Raw genomic sequence first — 20,783 nt, forward strand, 5'->3', positions numbered from 1 at the left:
GGTCTAGATAATTTCTAGTAAAGAGTTTGAACAACAAGGAAGACGGTGTAGAGTCTTATAATGTTTATAATATGTCTTTTATGTGAGTTTTGCTGCACCGGTTCATCCTTGTGTTTGTTTCAAATAACCTTGCTAGCCTAGCCTTGTATCGAGAGGGAATACTTCTCATGCATCCAAAATCCTTGAGCCAACCACTATGCCATTTGTGTCCACCATACCTACCTACTACATGGTATTTCTCCGCCATTCCAAAGTAAATTGCTTGAGTGCTACCTTTAAATAATTCAAAATTTATCACCTCTGATTTGTGTCAATGTTTTATAGCTCATGAGGAAGTATGTGGTGTTTATCTTTCATTCTTGTTGGGCAACTTTCACCAATGGACTAGTGGCTTCATCCGCTTATCCAATAATTTTGCAAAAAGAGCTGGCAATGGGATTCCCAGTCCCAAACTAATTAACCTAAATAGACACTCCTCCATGGTATGTGATTGTTGGACGGCACACGAAGGATTCGGTTAGCCATGGCTTGAGAAAGCAAAGGTGGGGAGGAGTGTCATCACAATAAAACTAAAATAAAAAGGCACTCCTTCATGGTATGAGATTGTTGGCGGTGCACCCGAGGATTCGGTTAGCCATGGTTTGTGAAAGAAAGGTTGGAAGGAGTGCCACCCAAAAATAAAAATAATTCATGGGAGCCGCTCTTTGAAGGTTTGTCCGGCAAGGGGGTTAGAGTGCCCACTACCATTCGTTGACAACAACAAACACCTCTCAAAATTTTACTTTTATGCTCTCTTTATGTTTTCAAAACCAAAGCTCTAGCACAAATATAGCAATCGATGCTTTCCTCTGCGAAGGACCATTCTTTTACCTTTTATGTTGAGTCAGTTCACCTATCTCTCTCCACCTCAAGAAGCAAACACTTGTGTGAACTGTGCATTGATTCCTACATACTTACATATTGCACTTGTTATATTACTTTGCATTGACAACTATCCATGAGATATACATGTTATAAGTTGAAAGCAACCGCTGAAACTTAATCTTCCTTTGTGTTGCTTCAATGCCTTTACTATGAAATTATTGCTTTATGAGTTAACTCTTATGCAAGACTTATTGATGCTTGTCTTGAAGTACTATTCATGAAAAGTCTTTGCTTTATGATTCAGTTGTTTACTCATGTCATTACCATTGTTTTAATCGCTGCATTCATTACATATGTTTACAATAGTATGATCAAGGTTATGATGGCATGTCACTCCGTAAATTATCCGTGTTATCGTTTACTCGCTCGGGACGAGCAGGAACTAAGCTTGGGGATGCTGATACGTCTCCGACGTATCGATAATTTCTTATGTTCCATGCCACATTATTGATGATATCTACATGTTTTATGCATACTTTATGTCATATTTATGCGTTTTCCGGCACTAACCTATTAACGAGATGCCGAAGGGCCAGTTCTCGTTTTCTGCTGTTTTTGGTTCCGTAAATCCTAGTAAGGAAATATTCTCGGAATCGGACGAAATCAAGGCCCAGCATCCTATTTTTCCACGAAGCTTCCAGAACACTCGAAAGTCGCCAGAGGGGGGCCACAGGCCCACCACACATGACCCTGGCGCGGCCAAGGGGGGGGCCGCGCCCCCCTATTGTGTCGCCGCCTCGTCGCCCCTCCGACTCCGCCTCTTCGCCTACAAAAAGGTCCCTGACCTAAAACCTCGACACGAAAAAGCCACGGTACGAGAAACCTTCCAGAGCCGCCGCCATCGCGAAGCCAAGATCTGGGGGACAGGAGTCTCTGTTCCGGCACGCCGCTGGGACGTGGAAGTGCCCCCGGAAGGCTTCTCCATCGACACCAACTCCATCTTCATCAACGCTGCTGTCTCCCATGAGGAGGGAGTAGTTCTCCATCGAGGCTCGGGGCTGTACCGGTAGCTATATGGTTAATCTCTCTCCTATGTGCTTCAATACAATAATCTCATGAGCTGCCTTACATGATTGAGATTCATATGATGATGCTTGTAATCTAGATGTCATTATGCTAGTAAAGTGGGTTTTACTTATGTGATCTCCGGAGACTCCTTGTCCCACGTGTGTAAAGGTGACAGTGTGTGCACCGTGTGGGTCTCTTAGGCTATATTTCACAGAATACTTATTCACCGTTATGAATGGCATAGTGAAGTGCTTATTTATATCCCTTTATGATTGCAATGTGTTTTGTATCACAATTTATCCGTGTGCTACTCTAGTGATGTTATTAAAGTAGTTTATTCCTCCCGCACGGTGTAATGGTGACAGTGGTGTGCATCGTGTAGTACTTGGCGTAGGCTATGATTGTGATCTCTTGTAGATTATGAAGTTAACTATTGCTATGATGGTATTGATGTGATCTATGCCTCCTTTCGTAGTGTGAAGGTGACGAGTGTGCATGCTATGTTAGTACTTGGTTTGGTTATGTTGATCTGTTATGCACTCTAAGGTTATTTAAATATGAACACTGAATATTGTGGAGCTTGTTAACTCCGGCATTGAGGGTTCGTGTAATCCTACACAGTTAGTGGTGTTCATCATCCAACAAGAGGGTGTAGAGTCTAGCATCTATCTATTTATTCTGTTATGTGGTCAAAGTTGAGAGTGTCCATTAGTGAAAGTCTAATCCCTAGGCCTTGTTCCTAAATACTGCTATCGCTGCTTGTTTACTGTTTTACTGCGTTACTACTGCTTGTTTACTGTCCCGGGCAAAGCACTTTTCTGGTGCCGTTGCCACTGCTCATACTTATTTATACCACCTGTATTTCACTATCTCTTCGCCGAACTAGTGCACCTATTAGGTGTGTTGGGGACACAAGAGACTTCTTGCTTTGTGGTTGCAGGGTTGCTTGAGAGGGATATCTTTGACCTCTTCCTCCCTGAGATCGATAAACCTTGGGTGATCCACTTAAGGGAAACTTGCTGCTGTTCTACAAACCTCTGCTCTTGGAGGCCCAACACTGTCTACAAGAATAGAAGCTCCCGTAGACATCACTTAGATGAATACGAGCGGGGTGATGGCCCGCCCAGGTCAGCCCAAAACAGTGAAGCAGTAGAGCTAAATTGGACTGTGAAAGTAAGAAAATAGAGTTTATCTTCCTGCTGTAGGCAAGTTGCTCTCTCACTCTTCTCGTTTATAAATCATCTTAAACTAAAATCTTTATGTTTTGTTGCTCATGTCATGCTTGCGTCCGTTGTTTAACTTATCAAGTTGAGTTTTCTTTCACCATAAATGTTTAGACGATACCTCCTTATTCTTCTGTTGTTCGGAACTCAGGTTGTCCATTGTGATCGTGCTGATGAACAGACAAGTGCCATGGGCAGGCTTGAGTTGGGGCCGGATTTACACCGGAGGATCCGCGGAGGGAAGGTGCGCTAGAAAACACACCTGTGACATTGTGGACAATAAAAAATGGTTATCTGAAATTGGATTTGTTAACTTTAGCTTATTTTGTGTTTACATGTACAAAGAGACTATACTTCGGTGACACTACACGAAAGGAGGAGGCTTTATATACACCTAACGGGAGGTGGAATTTCATGATCCTAGCATCATGCCTCCATTCTCAAGTGGTTGACACATCACGCAAGGAGGCTGCACTAAAGGAGGAGGTACTGGAATGTATTGATTTGTCCTTCATTTGCACATTTACTATGAGTTATGTTCTATTTTTTATAAATGTTATAATACAGATGAATATTTTTGTACAGTTTTCTGTAGTTGATAAATTGCAGCAGCTGTTTCCGGTGAGTAAACTCTGGTGTCAACGCAGAAACGGCCTAGGAGATTCTGTTGGAAAAGTTCCCTGGATTCTCCACTCTGGGCCGAAATTTTATCCCTTTGCCTGACCCAATATTTCTAAGGGTTGTGGGGCTGTATGTAGTGTTTTTCGGTGAGTGGACTAAGGTTGTGTATTGTGTTATTTCGGTGGTTTTATTGTTGCCAAGAAAGTAATGGTAATCTAAAACTGGATTGTTAACTTTAGCTTTTTTTGTGTTTACATGTACATAGAGACTATACTTCGGTGACACCGCACGAAAGGCTTGATGATGCAGAAGTCTAAGCTCGACATATGGTCGAGATTTATACACCTAATGGGAGGTGGAACTTCATGACCCTAGCATGATGGCTCCATTCTCAACTGTTTGACACAGCACGCAAGGAGAGGCTGCATTAAAGGAGGAGGCAAGTACTAGAAAATATCCAGAATGTATTGTTTTTTCCTTCCTTTGCACATTTAATATGAGTTCTGGAGTATTTATATAAATGTTATAATACCGATGAATGTTTTTGTATAGTTTTCTGCAGTTGATAAATTGCAGCAGCTATTGCTGGTGAGTAAACTCCGGTGTCAACGCAGAAATGGCCTAGGTGATTCTGTTGGAAAAATTCTCTCGATTCTCCACTTTGGGCCGAAACGGTCTCCCTTTGCCTAACCCAATATTTATAAGGGTTGTGGGGCTGTATGTAGCGTGTTTCCGGAGAGTAGACTAAGGTTTTCTATTGTGTTATTTCTGTGGTTTCATTGTCGCCAATAAAGAAATGGTTATCTGAAACTGGATTTGTTAACTTTAGCTTATTTTGTATTTACATGTACATAGAGACTATACTTCAGTGACACCGCACGAAAGGCTTATGCTGGAGTGGGAGGAGGAATTTCATTACCCTCCATGGTGGCTCCTTTTTCAAGTGGTTGACACATGGGCAGGTAGTGACAAATATTGCACAATGTATTGTTTTTTCTTCCTTTGCACATTTAATACCGGTTCTGGTCTATTTACTGGCAAATATTGAAGAATGTATTGTTTTTTATTCCTTTTGCACATTTAATATCGGTTTTGATCTATTTATATATATATGTTATAATATTGATGAGTGTTTGGTATAGTTTTCTGCAGCTTCCACATGAATTGCAGTAGCTTCTTTTGTTGTATGAGTGCGTTTCAGGACTAGATTTCGGTGACACCGTACGAAAGACCAATTACACACAGGCATGAGTTTGATGTATGCTATGGTGTGCACACAACCAGACATTGCTTATTCGTGAAGTGGATCTTGAGATATCTCCGGGGCACTACAAATATGACGATTTGTTTTGGTGGTAAAGAGTCAGAGCTGATTTCAGATTCAGATTTGGCTGGAGATATTGATGGCAGAAAGTCCACTTCGGGATATTTGGTTACCCATTCAGGTGGAGCAGTGACATGGCAAAGAAGGTTGCAAAACTCTGTACCCCGGTTGCTCATAATGAAGCTTGTGTCCACACCCGTTATTTTTCCCTCAAGTTGAGGTGGTTTTCCACGTAAATCCATTTGTCACTTGTGTAGTGTGCTTGTGTTTGATTTTCCGATGCATCTATTGGTTGAAGCTATCCTCGAAAGTTTATCTTGTATTTCACATAGGAATAGTAGGAGGTGGGTTTGACTCAAATGATGAATTTCCACCATCCGGTTGTGTTGGCTATGCCAATATATGAATTCCTTCTCCCGCCCAGACAACACTAGAGTGATGTACTCAGATTTGACATGAATGCCAGGATGAATAGATCACAACTGAAATCCATGAAAGTTGGCATTTAGTTATATTTGTACTTACTGTATTTATTCAGAGATTTAGTTCATTTTCATCTTACGCATTGATATCGGTTGTTGGAGTGATCAATTTTTCTGGAGTCTCCTAGACCTTCCACAACTTGTTCGATGTGATTATGGCACGGACCAAAAAACACATTGTACAAGGCCTTAGGACTACCAGAATCTGATCCACAACAGTTGTCGCCTAGCTGTGCGTAAATCCTCAATGCATAATAGGGATGTAGAATAACCCGGGCCTGGTATGGGCCGGCCCAGTTAGACGATGTAGCTATTTTGGTTTCTGTTTCTGTTTCTGTTTCATTTTTCTATTTTTTGCTGTTTCTATTATACTGTTTTCTATTTTGTTTCTATAAGGAATGTACTAGAACCCAGTCATTAGTATTGATAAGCAATCCTAGTTCTTTTCCTAGACCTACTTGAGAGTCTTTGCGAAGGGCACACCAGGGTAACGTAATAGTTTTGCAACTCAAGCCTTCCTCATTCTTCTTCCTCTTCTTGTTCTCCCCAACTTCTTCCAAACTTCAGTTTGTAAATCTGTTATCCCGAGATCCTCATAGCAGCAGGCGGCTATCAATCTACATTGTAGGTCACACATCCACATGGGCCAAACAGTAAGCTAGCAAGGTAATTTCATATTTGGGCCCATGATAGTTACCACGTAGTGGATGTGGCTCCCAGGCTAATGAGGATGCCCAACTAGAGGACCAGTGTTGTGTGCATGCTAGACGGGCCACCATAATCCCACAATAATTTCACGAATAAATGACAGTCGCACGTTATAGAGGCCACCATAGGCCGATTAATTTCTTCGGCGTGTCTTGTTTCAACCTAAATAAATTGGCCCTGGGCCTTTAGTCAGCAAATCTAGCCCAAAGACACCTCGACACGTAGCTGACATGTGAGACAACTAGTGAATCTAGTAGGTCCCACGGCTATATGTGGGCCCGACGGGAATGCAACCTGGGACCCACCAAGCTCTGACATACGGGCCCCACATGTTCTGACATATTGGGTCCAAACTCTGATAGGTTGGGCCCACCAAGCTATGGCGTGCAAGACCCACCAGGCTCTGACATGTGGGCCCCATAAATCTCGGGCTTGCCGGACCTACCAAAGCTCAGACATGCGGGTCCCACCAAGGCTCTGACATGCGGGGCCATGCGTCCAGAATTAACGGAAGGCAGACACTTGTGATCGCACGTGTGCAAAAAATGACATGGTAACTGACATGTGGAGCCCATGTTGGTCGTACTGACAGGTCTGGTCTACTTCGCATGCCTGGAGGCTGTCGGGACAGGCGGCCCCACGTAGGAGGGTCATGTCGGTACCTTACATGCGGGCCCGAGTGCTGCAGGTCAGGTACATGTGTGCGGACAGTGGATGTCTCCCCTTACAAATATGGGTCCCAGTGTTATAGGCCTTGCACTGTTGTGCGGGCAGACAGAAAAGTACGTGAACAAAAGCGTGCAGAGTTTGTCCACCGGCCCGAAGCACAGCTCTTGTGACGACCCCCCTGCCGACTCTGTTCGGGCCGCCCACCTCCCGCGACGCTCATTTCTGCACAATCATTGACATTTAGAGCTCGCCTGTCACTAATATTTGGGGCCGAGCGGCCCAAGACGCCACCTGTGACGCGAAAATGCGGTACCGTCACAAAAAAAGACATTCGCTGACGGATTTCTCAAATGTCAGCCCCATACCGTCATTGAAGCCCCAGTTGTTTGTAGTGTATGAACCACAGAAATACACATTTCTGTGGCGCATATGGTTTGCATGCGCCACAGAATTCCTACAATTTTGTGAAGCATATTTTTTTATGCGGCACAAAAATATTTTTGTGTAACACGCCTTTTTAAATGCCCCACTGAATTCATTTGTATCTATAAACCTTTTCCTACTAGTGATGATGAACTTGGTGTGCTTGATTGTTGTTGGCGTTTCTAACTTCCAAGTCCTAGCCTACACATATGGCAAGTATAAGCAGGTGATAGTTGTTACAATTTTCCACCGAGCTGAACCGATGTAATATTTTTTGTTTTGAAACGGAGGTGCCTCATATATTAATTGAGAGGAGAGTACCCAGTTTTTAGGAGAAAACCGGGTGAAAACCTACAACAAGGGGGTCAAGTCCACCCAAACCCCCCCACACACACACATAGGCAAGCCTAACAAAGACCCGAAACAGCAGGGCCACACCAACTCTAGCCAACACAAGGGACCACAAGGCGACACGAACGAACTCCAAATACGATACTCGAACACCACGCCGACAAAGACACGCCATGCCATTGGGGGCACCCATCAGTCAACTATAGATCCATGGTAGGTAGCAACAAAGGTGGCGAGGAAATCGCAAACCTCTCTAGCGACGACAACTTCGGGCACCGTTGACAACATGCGTGATTTAGCAACCCCATCACCAATAGGAACCATATTCCTGCCGAACTCAAGCGAGAGAGAGAGAGAGAGAGACTGCAACGCCAACAACACCATTCTTTTCAAAGCCAAGTTCCTGACTCAGCGCAGAAGCCACGACCGAGATCTCGTGTGAGTCGGACCTCACTTCGACAGAAGGAGGCATAACCACACCACCACACAACTCCAAGAACTTGGGCACCACAGATGAATCCCCACACAACTCATGTAACTCTGACGTGAACTGCAGAACCGGAGCCAAGATCCCATCCATGTGCTCGCTCTCAGAGATAGCGTGCACAACAAGCTGCAGCGACAGGCAAGGACTGCCACAAGGAGAGAAACAACTATAGAGGTGTTCTTCCTCAACCACTGATGACTTCTGCTCGGCGGAGCCAAGCGGAAGCGAAGCCTGCACGGTCATGCCTCCGTCGGCTCCAAAGAAACACCAATTTTTAAGATAACTTGAGACATGCCACCTCTTCACGAAGCGGGCGTGAGGCCTCCTCGACGCGGTTAGCAACCAACTTAGTAAGCTCCATGCGCAGCAAGGCAAACTGAGGCGAGAGTCAAAACCGGCGTTGGAAATGAACTCCTCGGAACACCTTGGAGCGGGGCTTGACGTTGAAGTTGCAGGTGACGATGAGCGGCACACGACCTCAGCCAACTCCGAGACGCCGAGGGACGAGGAGGCTGAGCAGACGAAAAGCAACTCCGCTGGCAATGAGCACGTGCCCCAGGAGAACGATTACGGGCGTCCGGAGAGCGAGAACGAGCGGCGGGAAAGCGCGCACGGAAGAATCGCTCCGATGACCAGGACGCCGACAACGGATGCATCTGAAGGGCTGACGACATGTGCTGACCCGGTGGTCACACTCGAGGCACCGAAATCATCTCCCCCGAGCCCAACACTTGAAGGCAAGACTACGCTCGAGGCCTTCATCCCGAAGCAAAGACGATGGCTCGCGGCAGGGCCTCCCCTCCCCACCTGTATCCAGACTTCGTCGTCTCCAAGAGCGTCAGCAGCAGCAGAGAGAACGCCGCATGGCTCCGCTAGCGCCTCATCATCATGGCGCACATCATCGGTGCCACGGACCGAGTCGAAAACAACACCTTTGTTGCAGGCCAACGGCGTCTGCGGAGCCAATTCTTCATCGTCATCATCCTTGTTGGAGTCCAAAGAAGCAACCCAAAACAAGTTCATGGTCGGCGGCCATCTCCTCATCGTCAATGTAATACAAATCATGAATCCCTTTTGCCTGCATGCCTAGTAAAATGCGGACAGTGATAATTATAGTGGACTTCCAGGTACCACCAAGACTGATAGTACACCGCTTCCCTACAGCCACAACATTTTTCTTCTACCAAATTAGAGTAACACTTGATGTGCTGAGTCGGTCAAAGACAGGAACACACATTGAACAACAGACCTCACTCATGGCCTCACAGTCACAAGTGTAAACACAATCTCCATCACCTTTTCCAAAAAGAAAAAAAAACAGAAATGGACTAGTCATTCTAAAATTATTGTGGACAGTAGTACAGTCAAGCACAACTGGCATACGTAGAAATATCTACACACACAAGATGTATATTATTAAATTCAGATTCCTATATATATACACGTCGTAAACAATTGAAGAACACACAAGCTTGTAGCAAAATGGCTCCATCTAACCAGCAAGCCCTCCATGTCCTCTTGCTTCTACTAGTACTCTCCTATTCCGTAGACACTGCAGCCAAGCATAACACCACTGTCTCTTGCCTCCCAGATCAGGCTTCATCCATCCTCCGGCTAAAAGATTCATTTATCGACATCGATTCGAAATTGGCATCATGGCAGGCTGGAAGAGACTGCTGCCAGTGGGAGGGTGTCACCTGCGGCATGGCCTCTGGGACAGTCATTTCTCTAGACCTCGGTGGGTTCAATTTGCAGAGCAGTCGTCTTGACTCTGCACTCTTCAACCTCACCTCTCTAAGAAACCTAAACTTTGCTTCCAACGACTTCAGATCAGCGCACCTCCCATCTTATGGGTTTGAGCGGCTCATAGATATGGTCCACCTTAACTTTTCTGCCACCAACTTTTTTGGCCAGATCCCGATTGGAATTGCCCGCCTCAAGAACCTTGTCAGTCTTGATTTTTCGCATAATAATGGTATGTATTTGCAAGAGCCAAACTTCCTGATCTTAATTGCAAATCTAAGCAATCTGAAAGAGCTCCATTTTGATGAAGTGGATATCTCCAGAAGTGGATAAACTTGGTCCATCGCTTTAGCAGATTCTACTCCCCAACTGCAGATTCTAAGCTTGCATATGTGTAGTATTTCTGGTCATATACACCCTTCCTTCTCCAGGCTTCGTTCACTAAGGGAGATCAACCTAAGTTACAACTTAGCGCTCACTGGCAACATTCCTGAGTTCTTTGCTAATTTTTCTTCCTTGGGAATTCTTGATATTTCATTCAGTTCTTTTGAAGGAATCTTTCCAAGGAAAATCTTCAAGATAACAAGTTTGACGACCGTAGATTTGTCGAATAACCCGAGTCTGTTTGTGTGCTTGCCAGATTTCCCTTTTGGAAATAATTGGGAAACATTAAATCTAGCAGGGTGCACTTTATCTTGTGATATACTGCCTTCACTTGTGAATCTCAGATCTTTGAGGAATTTGGGTCTCAGCACGATTGGAATCTCCAAGGATCTTTCTTTGATACATAAGCTCCCATCACTGAATGAACTCCAACTGTACGGGCAGGGCATTGAGAAGCCAGCATTTTCTTGGATTGGCAATCTGAAGCAACTGACATATTTGAAGCTATATTGGTATGACTTCTCTCAATCAGTACCCTACTGGATCGGCAATTTGTCGAGTTTAGAAAGTTTGGAGATCTTTGGAAGCAATTTCCCTGGGCCGATACCATACCATATTGGCAATCTTCCAAATTTGACAAGTCTGACCCTCTCAGATTGCAACTTCTCTGGGCCTATTCCCTCAACAATAGGGAACTTGGCCAAACTTGAATATTTGTGGGCCGAAGGTAGCAATATTTCTGGTGAGATCCTAACCAATGCGGCAATGCTTGCTTCTGTTCCTTCCTAAAATAATATCATGTTTTGTTCCTGTGACAACGTAATGAGACACACCATGCAGTTATCTTTTTCAGTGAAAAGTAATCAGTGCATAAAACAATATTTTTTGGCATAGTTGGTTTGGAATGACTCTTGTAGGCATTAAACTATTTCCGAGGATTATTTCTTAAAGTTTTTGTATTTGTTTCGACTAATACTATCCCTTTTCATTCAGGCGAAATTCCAAAATCTTGGTTCGCTCTTCCGATGTTACAAGCACTTGTTCTAAGTTCAAATCAACTCTCTGGTGATCTAAAAGACATTTCATCTCCATTGTCTTCACCTCTGACTTTGATTTGGTTAGATAATAACCAACTGACTGGCCCAATTCCAAAATCATTCTTTCATCTTAAACATCTCCAAAATCTCAACCTTGGCTCAAATAGGTTCTCAGGCACACTTGAACTTAGCTATTTCTGGAGTTTAAAGAGCCTCACTTCGTTGACTCTGTCTAACAACATGTTATCAATCATGGATGAAGAAAGTAACACATCTCCGTCTCTCCCAAACGTCAACTACTTAGAACTGGCATCTTGCAGCCTCACCAAAATTCCAGGAGCATTGAAAAACCTAGATAAAGTTATAAATCTCGATCTCTCAAATAATAAAATAGTTGGGCTTATACCAAGTTGGGCATTGGATAACTGGAAAGACCACCTTGAGATTTTGAACCTCTCACATAACATATTTTCTACTTTGGAGAGGTCTTCTTCGCTTGTTCACATGCCATATATATCTGTCCTTGATCTCAGTTTTAATAGACTTCAAGGAAGCATACCCATACCAGTAATTTTATACTTCTCATCGACATTTCCCTTATACCGTGAGGTTCTGCTGGATTACTCAAACAATAATTTCTCTTCCATTCCTCCTAACTTCGGAAAACATTTTAAGAATGTCACCTATCTCAATTTATCCAATAATAAATTAAATGGTCATGTACCATCCTCCATTTGCAGTGCCACCAAATTAAGCATGATTGACTTATCATACAACAGATTTGGTGGTTCTATCCCATCATGCCTACTAGAAAGTGGAAAACTGAACATTTCGAAACTGCGGGAAAATAAATTCCAAGGAATGCTACCCAACGACATTCCAGAAGGATGTAGGTTTCAAACTATAGATCTGAATGGAAACCAAATTGAAGGTAAACTACCAAGATTACTATCAAATTGCCAAGACTTGTAGCTCCTTGATGTTGGCAATAATCTGATTGTCGATTCTTTTCCATCTTGGTTGGGTGTTCTACCACAAATTCGAGTTCTTGTCTTAAGATCCAACCAATTCAATGGAACAATATAGGATAACAAAGATGATCACCATATCATCAATCCCTTTCCAAGTTTACAAGTACTTGATTTGGCGTCGAACAACTTCTATGGGAACCTATCAAAAGGGTGGTTTGTTGGATTCAAAGCAATAATTGAAAATGTCGATGACAACGGCGAAGCTCTATGGCATTGGGCAAACTCAACACCAGGATTTTATCGAGATACTGTTACCATCGCATTCAAAGGAGGTGTGCTCAGTTACACCAAGATCCTAGCCGCGTTCAATGTGATTGATTTCTCAAAGAACTCACTCGATGGTTCTGTTCCGGAGTCAATAGGGATGCTTGTCTCACTGCATGGACTTAACCTGTCATACAACAGGTTCACTGGACAAATTCCATCTCAGCTTAGTAACTTGTCTCGGCTGGAGTCATTGGATCTCTCTTGGAACCGGATCTCAGGGAAAATACCGCAGGAGCTAGTCTCCCTTACCTCTCTTGAATGGTTGAATCTTTCGTACAATAACTTGTCAGGAAGAATTCCGCAAGGGAAGCAGTTCTTAACATTTTCTGACAGCTCGTTCCAAGGTAATACTGGCCTGTGCGGACTTCCACTTTCAAAACAATGTGACTCTCCAGGTTCAAAAGAGGCGGCTCCTCCTGAACCCAACAGTTCGTGGCAGGACAAAGTTGGTGTCATCCTTCTGTTTGCCTTTGTTGGCTTGGGGTTTGGAGTGGGCTTCGCATTGTCATTCGTGTTGCGACTATTCTGCGACATAGAAGGATGGGTCTGCAAGCACGGATGAATCCATATGTGACAGTATTGTGCATAGTACGTATTGTGTGTCTTGTGTGAATGGGCTGTCCTTAATTATGCAAGAGAGCTTAATAGGTAAACTTCTATGTGGAAGAATGTAATTGTCCAGTGTGTTTATTAATTTCCTGAAAACGAGATTTACCGGATGTTTATGTGCTCTACTTGTGAGGGGACTATCAAGTTTTCGTTGAGCTAATTTGTGTGCATACTATCGTCGTGTCATTTGACTATGTCTGTCTTGCCACAAGAATTCGTGGGCACGGAAAAACGCTGCCGGTCCGCTCCATCTCCGGTGGCCTTGGGGCCTTGGAGGAGCGGTGGACCGCGGCCTATCGTCGGTGGAAAGGTTTCAGTTCTTCGTTTAGTTTGCTTTTAGTATCTTCTTCGGGATGGTGAGGCGGCGGCTACTTCATGAAGTTATAATAAGGTTCTTCCCGTCCTATCCTTGCTCCGGTGATGTATCTAGGGCAGCCGCCGGACGCGTGGAGTTGTGTGTTCGGTGGATCTCCCGTGATCCGGTCATCTTTTGTGTTCATTGTGCGGTTTCAGGTTAGTCTCTTCCGATCTACGGTTGTCATCATTGGCGATGGATGCTGCTATGGTGCGCTGGTCCTTTGGGGCCTTAGCACGACGACTTCTCATCTGTCTACTACAACAAGCTCTACTACGACAAGCTTCGCCTGGCTCCGATGATGGAGGGGCAAGGACAGCGGCGTGCCTTCGGCTCGCCCTAGTGTTTTTTAGGCATCTTGGTACTGTTGTTAATGATTATTAATAGATCGGTGGAATTTTCGCAAAATAAAAAAATTAGTGGGCACGGAGGAACGTGTAGCGCAGCGGCCTGAGCTGTCTCTTATGTTCGTGTCCCAAAAGAGACCGGCAATGCAGCAGCCTCCATTTTGGTGTTTCTATCTTTCTGCGGCACTTTCCTCCCGAGAAATCTTCGGGGTCATATATATATAGCTGTTTTTAGGGTTGGGCGAAAGAATCAGGGCAATCAGACTATTGAGGGGCGAACGGAGCTGGGTGGCGCAACCAGCTTCTTGGGCCGTGCCACTGTGTTCCTCCCGAGGAGGAAAAAATGATGATCCAAAAATCTCAGATCAATTTGATTCCGTATAGGTCTCTGAAAGTGAAAAATACGTAAAACAAGGTTTTCCTGTTCTCAGGGTTATAAACCAAATAAGGGGGTCATTTGTAAATTCACATAAATCAATGTAAAACATGGTATTATCATCGTATATATTAAAAATATGTGAGAATTCAATATGGTAAAAGACAAAATTTATGTATGCATTTTACATGCATCAACGGCCCGAGAGACATTGCGTCGGAGTAGCCCCCAATGGGTGTCTATGCCAAGAAATAACTCACAAAGCATGATGAAGCACGCGGTGTGGAGGATGGAGTTGGGTGTGAGCTGATGAAGATGCACACCATAGACAAATAGCAGTGCACGAAGAAACTCGTGGACTGGGAGAGAGAGGCTACGGAAAAGAAATTGGGTGAACATTACCCGTTAATTATCTCGCGAACGGGGAACGACCTCCTCGCTGGGCATCTCACCTCGATGGCGGTGGCGAGGAGCCCAGCGGCGCGCAGTTTGTTGAGGTCGCCCTTGGTGAAGGTCAACGCAGTCCATCCGGTGGCATTGTCCTTCGCCGCGGCACCGCTGCTTCTACCCCCATGCTTCCCCTTTGACTTGCCCATGGCGCAGGCGGTGGTGCATGATTCTCTGAGCCTATACTCGACTACAAGTGTTCAAGTATAGCCTCGGGGGCAACTCCCATCGGGAGCGTTGAACGTGCACCCGATAGAAAAAAAGAAGAATTCAAGTCAAGCAGAAGTCAGGGCGTCAAGTCTTAAGTACATGATCAAGTGGTAAACATTTAACGAGCATCCAAGTCAAGCGTAAAGCTTCGCATAAATGTTCAAGTGGTAAACACTTAAAGAACATTTTTTCGTCCTTTACTCCCATCGGGAGTGCATGAATCTAGAAGAAATTTAACCCAATAATTTCGGGCAATCCAACAACCAAACATGGCATCCGATAAATAAATAAAAACAAACGCCTGACCCGCATCGTCATGAGCTTCTAGATGCCATGCTAGAGCATGAAGGTAAGACCACCGGGATCATGTCCTGTGAGGCCTATCATCGTTAGAGACTACACTCTGCTAGAAATATCCGCATTATCAGCGATGCGATGAAAAATCCCGACGAACGCGTCAGGTGAAATTCTTATGATGGAATTCAGAACTCGATAAGTCATCCGTGGCCCAAGCTAAGTGCTGTCCACAACTGGCGCGTGGTTGACGTGGGAGGTAGAAATCTCTGTGGTATAGCTTTTCTTCGTTCCCCGGCAACGGCGCTAGAAAATAGCTTGATGTCTACACACGCTTCTATTCCTGTAGACAGTGTTGGGCCTCCAAGAGCAGAGGTTTGTAGAACAGCAGCAAGTTTCCCTTAAGTGAATCACCCAAGGTTTATCGAACTCAGGGAGGTAGAGGACAAAGATATCCCTCTCAAGCAACCCTGCAATTACGATACAAGAAGTCTCTGTGTCCCCAACACACCCAATACACTTATCAGATGTATAGGTGCACTAGTTCGGCGAAGAGATAGTGAGATGCAAGTGATATGGATGAATATGAGTGGTAATAGCAATCTGAAATAAAGATGGCAGCAAGTAAACATGCAACAACACAGTAAATAAACGGAGTTTCAGTGCTTGGAAACAAGGCCTAGGGATCATACTTTCACTAGTGGACACTCTCAACATTGATCACATAACTGAATAAACAAATACTACTTTCTCTACACTCTCTTGTTGGATGACAAACACCATTCATTGTGTAGGGCTACAGGAGCACCTCAATGCCGGAGTTAACAAGCTCCACAACATTCGATGTTCATATTTAAATAACCTTAGAGTGCATGATAGACCATTGCAGTTATACCGAGTACTAACATAGCATGCACACTGTCAACATCAGCTATGAAAGGGGGAATAGATCACATCAATACTATCATAGTAATAGTTAACTTCATAATCTACAAGAGATCACAATCATAACCTACACCAAGTACTTCATGATGCACACACTGTCAACATTACATCATGGGGGAGGAATAGACTACTTTAATAACATCACTAGAGTAGCACATAGATGATATTCAACTAGATCACAAAGCTCATGATCACATAAAGATCACATGGGAGAGAGAGATGAACCACATAGCTACGGTACAGCCCTTAGCCTCGGGGGAGAACTACTCCATCCTCATCACAGGAGACAGCAGCGGCGATGAAGATGGCGGTGGTGTCGATGGAGATGCCTTCCGGGGGCACTTCCCCCTCCCGGCGGCGTGCCGGAACAGAGATTTCTGTCCCGTGAATCTTGGCTTCGCGATGGCGGCGGCTCTGGAACTTTTCTCGTATCGTGGCTTATTGGTTTAGGGTTTTCGCGACGGAGACCTTAAGTAGGCGGAAGGGCAGCCTCGGAGGGGCCCTGGTGGGGCCACACAATAGGGGGGCGCGCCCCACCCCTTGGCCGCGCCGACCTGGCATGTGGGGCCCCCTGGCTCCCCTCTGGTCTCTCTCCGGTGTTCTGGAAGCTTCGTGGAAAAATAAGATACTGGGCGTTGATTTCGTCCAATTCCGAGAATATTTCCTTACTAGGATTTCTGAAACCAAAAACAGCAGAAAACAGGAACTGGCAGTTCGGCATCTTGTTAATAGGTTAGTTCCGGAAAATGCATAAATATTACATAAAGTGTGTATAAAACATGTGAGTATCATCATAAAAGTAGCATGGAACATAAGAAATTATAGATACGTTTGAGACGTATCAAGCATCCCCAAGCTTAGTTCCTACTCGCCCTCGAGTAGGTAAACGATAAAAATGATAATTTCTGAAGTGACATGCTATCATAATCTTGATCAATACTATTGTAAAGTATATGAGATGAATGCAGCGATTCGAAGCAATGGTAAAGACAATGAGTAAAAAATTGAATCATATAGCAAAGACTTTTCATGAATAGTACTTTCAAGACAAGCATCAATAAGGCTTGCATAAGAGTCAACTCATAAAGCAATAAATTCTTAGTAGAAAGCTTTGAAGCAACACAAAGGAAGATATAAGTTTCAGCGGTTGCTTTCAACTTCAACATATTTATCTCATGGATAATTGTCAACACAAAGTAATATAACGAGTGCAATAGGTGAACATGTAAGAATCAATGCACGCAGTTCACACAAGTGTTTGCTTGTAAGATAGAAAGAAGTAGGTAAACTGACTCAACAATAAAGTAGAAGATAGGCCCTTCGCGGAGGGAAGCATGGATTACTATTTTTGTGCTAGAGCTTTTCATTTTGAAAACATAGAATTTTTTTTGTCAACGGTAGTAATAAATCATATGTGTTATGTATAAGATATCCTATAAGTTGCAAGCCTCATGCATAGTATACCAATAGTGCTCGCACCTTGTCCTAATTAGCTTTGATTAACATGGATTATCATTGCATAGCATATGTTTCAACCAAGTGTCACAAAGGGTACCTCTATGCCGCCTCGTACAAAGGTCTAAGGAGAAAGCTCGCATTGGATTTCTCGCTTTTGATTATTCTCAACTTAGACATCCATACCGGGACAACATAGACAACATATAATGAACTCCTCTTTAATGCATAAGCATTCAACAACAGATAATATTCTCATAAGAGATTGAGGATTAATTGTCCAAACTGAAACTTCCACCATGGTTCATGGCTTTAGTTAGCGGCCCAATGTTCTTTTCTAACAATATGCATACTCAAACCATTTGATCATGTAAATCGCCCTTACTTCAGACAAGACGAACATGCATAGCAACTCACATCATATTCAACAAAGGTGTAATAGTTGATGGCGTCCCCAGAAGCATGGTTACCGCTCAACAAGCAACTTATTAAGAAATAAGACACATAAGTACATATTCTTCACCACAATAGTTTTTAAGGCTATTTTCCCATGAGCTATATATTGCAAAGACAAAGGATAGAATTTTAAAGGTAGCACTCAAGTAATGTACTTTGGAATGACAGAGAAATACCATGTAGTAGGTAGGTATGGTGGACACAAATGGCATAGTTTTTGGCTCAAGGATTTGGATGCACGAGAAGAATTCCTCTCAATACAAGGCTAGGCTAGCAAGGTTGTTTGAAGCAAACTCAAGTATAAAATGGTGCAGCAAAGCTCACATATGAACATATTGTAAGTATTATAAGACTTTACATCGTCTCCTTGTTGTTCAAACACCTTAACCAGAAAATATCTAGACTCTAGAGAAACCAATCATGCAAACCAAATTTTAACAAGCTCTATGTAGTTCTTCATTAATAGGTGCAAAGTACATGATGCAAGAGCTTAAAATGATATATATGAGCAAAAAAATTGACAAGTATCAAATTATTCAAGACATTATACCAATTACCACATGCAACATTTTCTGTTTCCAACCATATAACAATGAACGAAGCAGTTTTTAACTTTAGCCAGGAACATTAAAAATAAAGCGAAGAACACAAGTGTTCAAATGAAAAAGCGGAGCGTGTCTCTCTCCCACACAAGCATGAATTTATTCAGAGAATGAAAATAACAAAACGAAAATAAAAGCACACAGACGCTCCAAGTAAAGTACATAAGATGTGACTGAATAAAAATATAGTTTCACTAGAGGTGACCTGATAAGTTGTCGATGAAGAAGGGCATGCCTTGGGCATCCCCAAGCTTAGATGCTTGAGTCTTCTTGAAATATGCAGGGATGAACCACGGGGGCATCCCCAAGCTTAGACTTTTCACTCTTCTTAATCATATTGTATCATCCTCCTCTCTTGACCCTTGAAAACTTCCTCCACACCAAACTCAAAACAAACTCATTAGAGGGTTAGTGCATAAACAAAAATTCACATGTTCAGAGGTGACACAATTATTCTTAACACTTCTGGACATTGCACAAAGCTACTGAATGTTAATGGAACAAAGAAATCCATCAAACATAGCAAAAGAGGCAATGCGAAATAAAAGGCAGAATCTGTCAAAACAGAACAATCCGTAAAGACGAATTTTTCAGGGGCACTTAACTTGCTCAGATGAAAATGCTCAAATTGAATGAAAGTTGCGTACATATCTGAGGATCACACACGTAAATTGGAAGATTTTTCTGAGTTACCTACAGAGAGGCCTATTGAAATTCGTGACAGCAAGAAATCTGTTTCTGCGCAGTAATCCAAATCTAGTATCAACCTTACTATCAAAGACTTTACTTGGCAAAACAATGCAATAAAATAAATATAAGGAGAGGTTGCTACAATAGTAACAACTTCTAAGACACAACAAAACAGTAGCAAAAATAAAAACATGGGTTATCTCCCAAGAAGTGCTTTCTTTATAGCCATTAAGATGGGCTCAGTAATTTTAATGATGCACTCATAAGAAATAAGAGTTGAAGCAAAAGAGAGCATCAAAAAGCAAATAAGAAACACTTTTAAGTCTAACCCACTTCCTATGAAAAGGAATCTTGTACACAAATAAATTCATATAGAACAAAGTGACAAGCATAGGAAGATAAAACACAAGTAACTTCAAAATTTTCAGCATATAGAGGGGAAAATTAATATTATTAAGATGCATATAGCCATGTTTCCCTCTCTCATAATAATTTTCAGTGGCATCATGAACAAACTCAACAATATAACTATCACATGAAGCATTCTTATTCACATGCATAAAATAATTACTACTCCCAACATAAGCATAGTCATTCTTATTAATTGTAGGAGCAAATTCAACAAAGTAGCTATCATTATTATTCTCATCATCAAATATAGGAGGCATAGTATAATCATAACAAGCTTTATCCTCCCTAGTAGGTGGCACCAAAATACCACTATCATTATAATTATCATAAATGGGAGGCAAAGTATCATCAAAGAAAATTTTCTCCTCAAAACTTGGGGGACTAAAAATATCATGTTCATCAAAACCAGCTTCCCCAAGCTTAGAATTTTCCATAGCATTAGCAACAATGGTGTTCAAAGCATTCATACTAATAACGTTGCTACTAGCATGCAAATAAGGTTCCATAGGTTTTTTAATTTTCGCATCACACAATTCATGTCTTAACTCAGGAAATAGATTAAAAAGCTCACTGTTGTTTTCCATTATGCCTAATGATACGTCTCCGACGTATCGATAATTTCTTATGTTCCATGCCACATTATTGATGATATCTACATGTTTTCGGCACACTTTATGTCATATTCGTGCATTTTCTGGAACTAACCTATTAACAAGATGCCGAAGTGCCGCTTCTCGTTTTCTCGCTGTTTTTGGTTTCAGAAATCCTAGTAACGAAATATTCTCGGAATTGGACGAAATCAACGCCTGTGTTCCTATTTTGCCCGGAAGCATCCGGAACACACGAGAACCGCCAGAGAGGGGGCACAGGCCCACCAGACCCTAGGCCGGCGCGGCCAAGGGGG

The 20,783-nt window shown here is 43.0% G+C and overlaps 1 protein-coding gene and 1 pseudogene across 1 annotated transcript; both read left to right on the forward strand.

Annotated features, from left to right (window-relative positions):
- The first annotated feature begins 9,658 nt into the window (after positions 1-9,658).
- Positions 9,659-11,170, forward strand: LOC124665202 (receptor-like protein 7). Its single transcript, XM_047202622.1, has one exon. It carries the CDS (start codon positions 9,703-9,705, stop codon positions 10,294-10,296), a length of 594 nt encoding a protein of 197 aa, XP_047058578.1. The 5' UTR covers positions 9,659-9,702; the 3' UTR covers positions 10,297-11,170.
- A 638-nt stretch (positions 11,171-11,808) lies between these two features.
- LOC124665201 lies at positions 11,809-13,416 on the forward strand (annotated as a pseudogene).
- The last annotated feature ends 7,367 nt before the right edge of the window (positions 13,417-20,783 follow it).

Source organism: Lolium rigidum, chromosome 6 (genome assembly GCF_022539505.1).
Source record: "Lolium rigidum isolate FL_2022 chromosome 6, APGP_CSIRO_Lrig_0.1, whole genome shotgun sequence".
NCBI lineage: Eukaryota > Viridiplantae > Streptophyta > Magnoliopsida > Poales > Poaceae > Lolium > Lolium rigidum.

Excerpts from the sequence above, each read along its gene's own strand:
- LOC124665202 (XM_047202622.1), top strand. The coding sequence starts at position 9,703 with ATGGCTCCATCTAACCAGCAAGCCCTCCATGTCCTCTTGCTTCTACTA.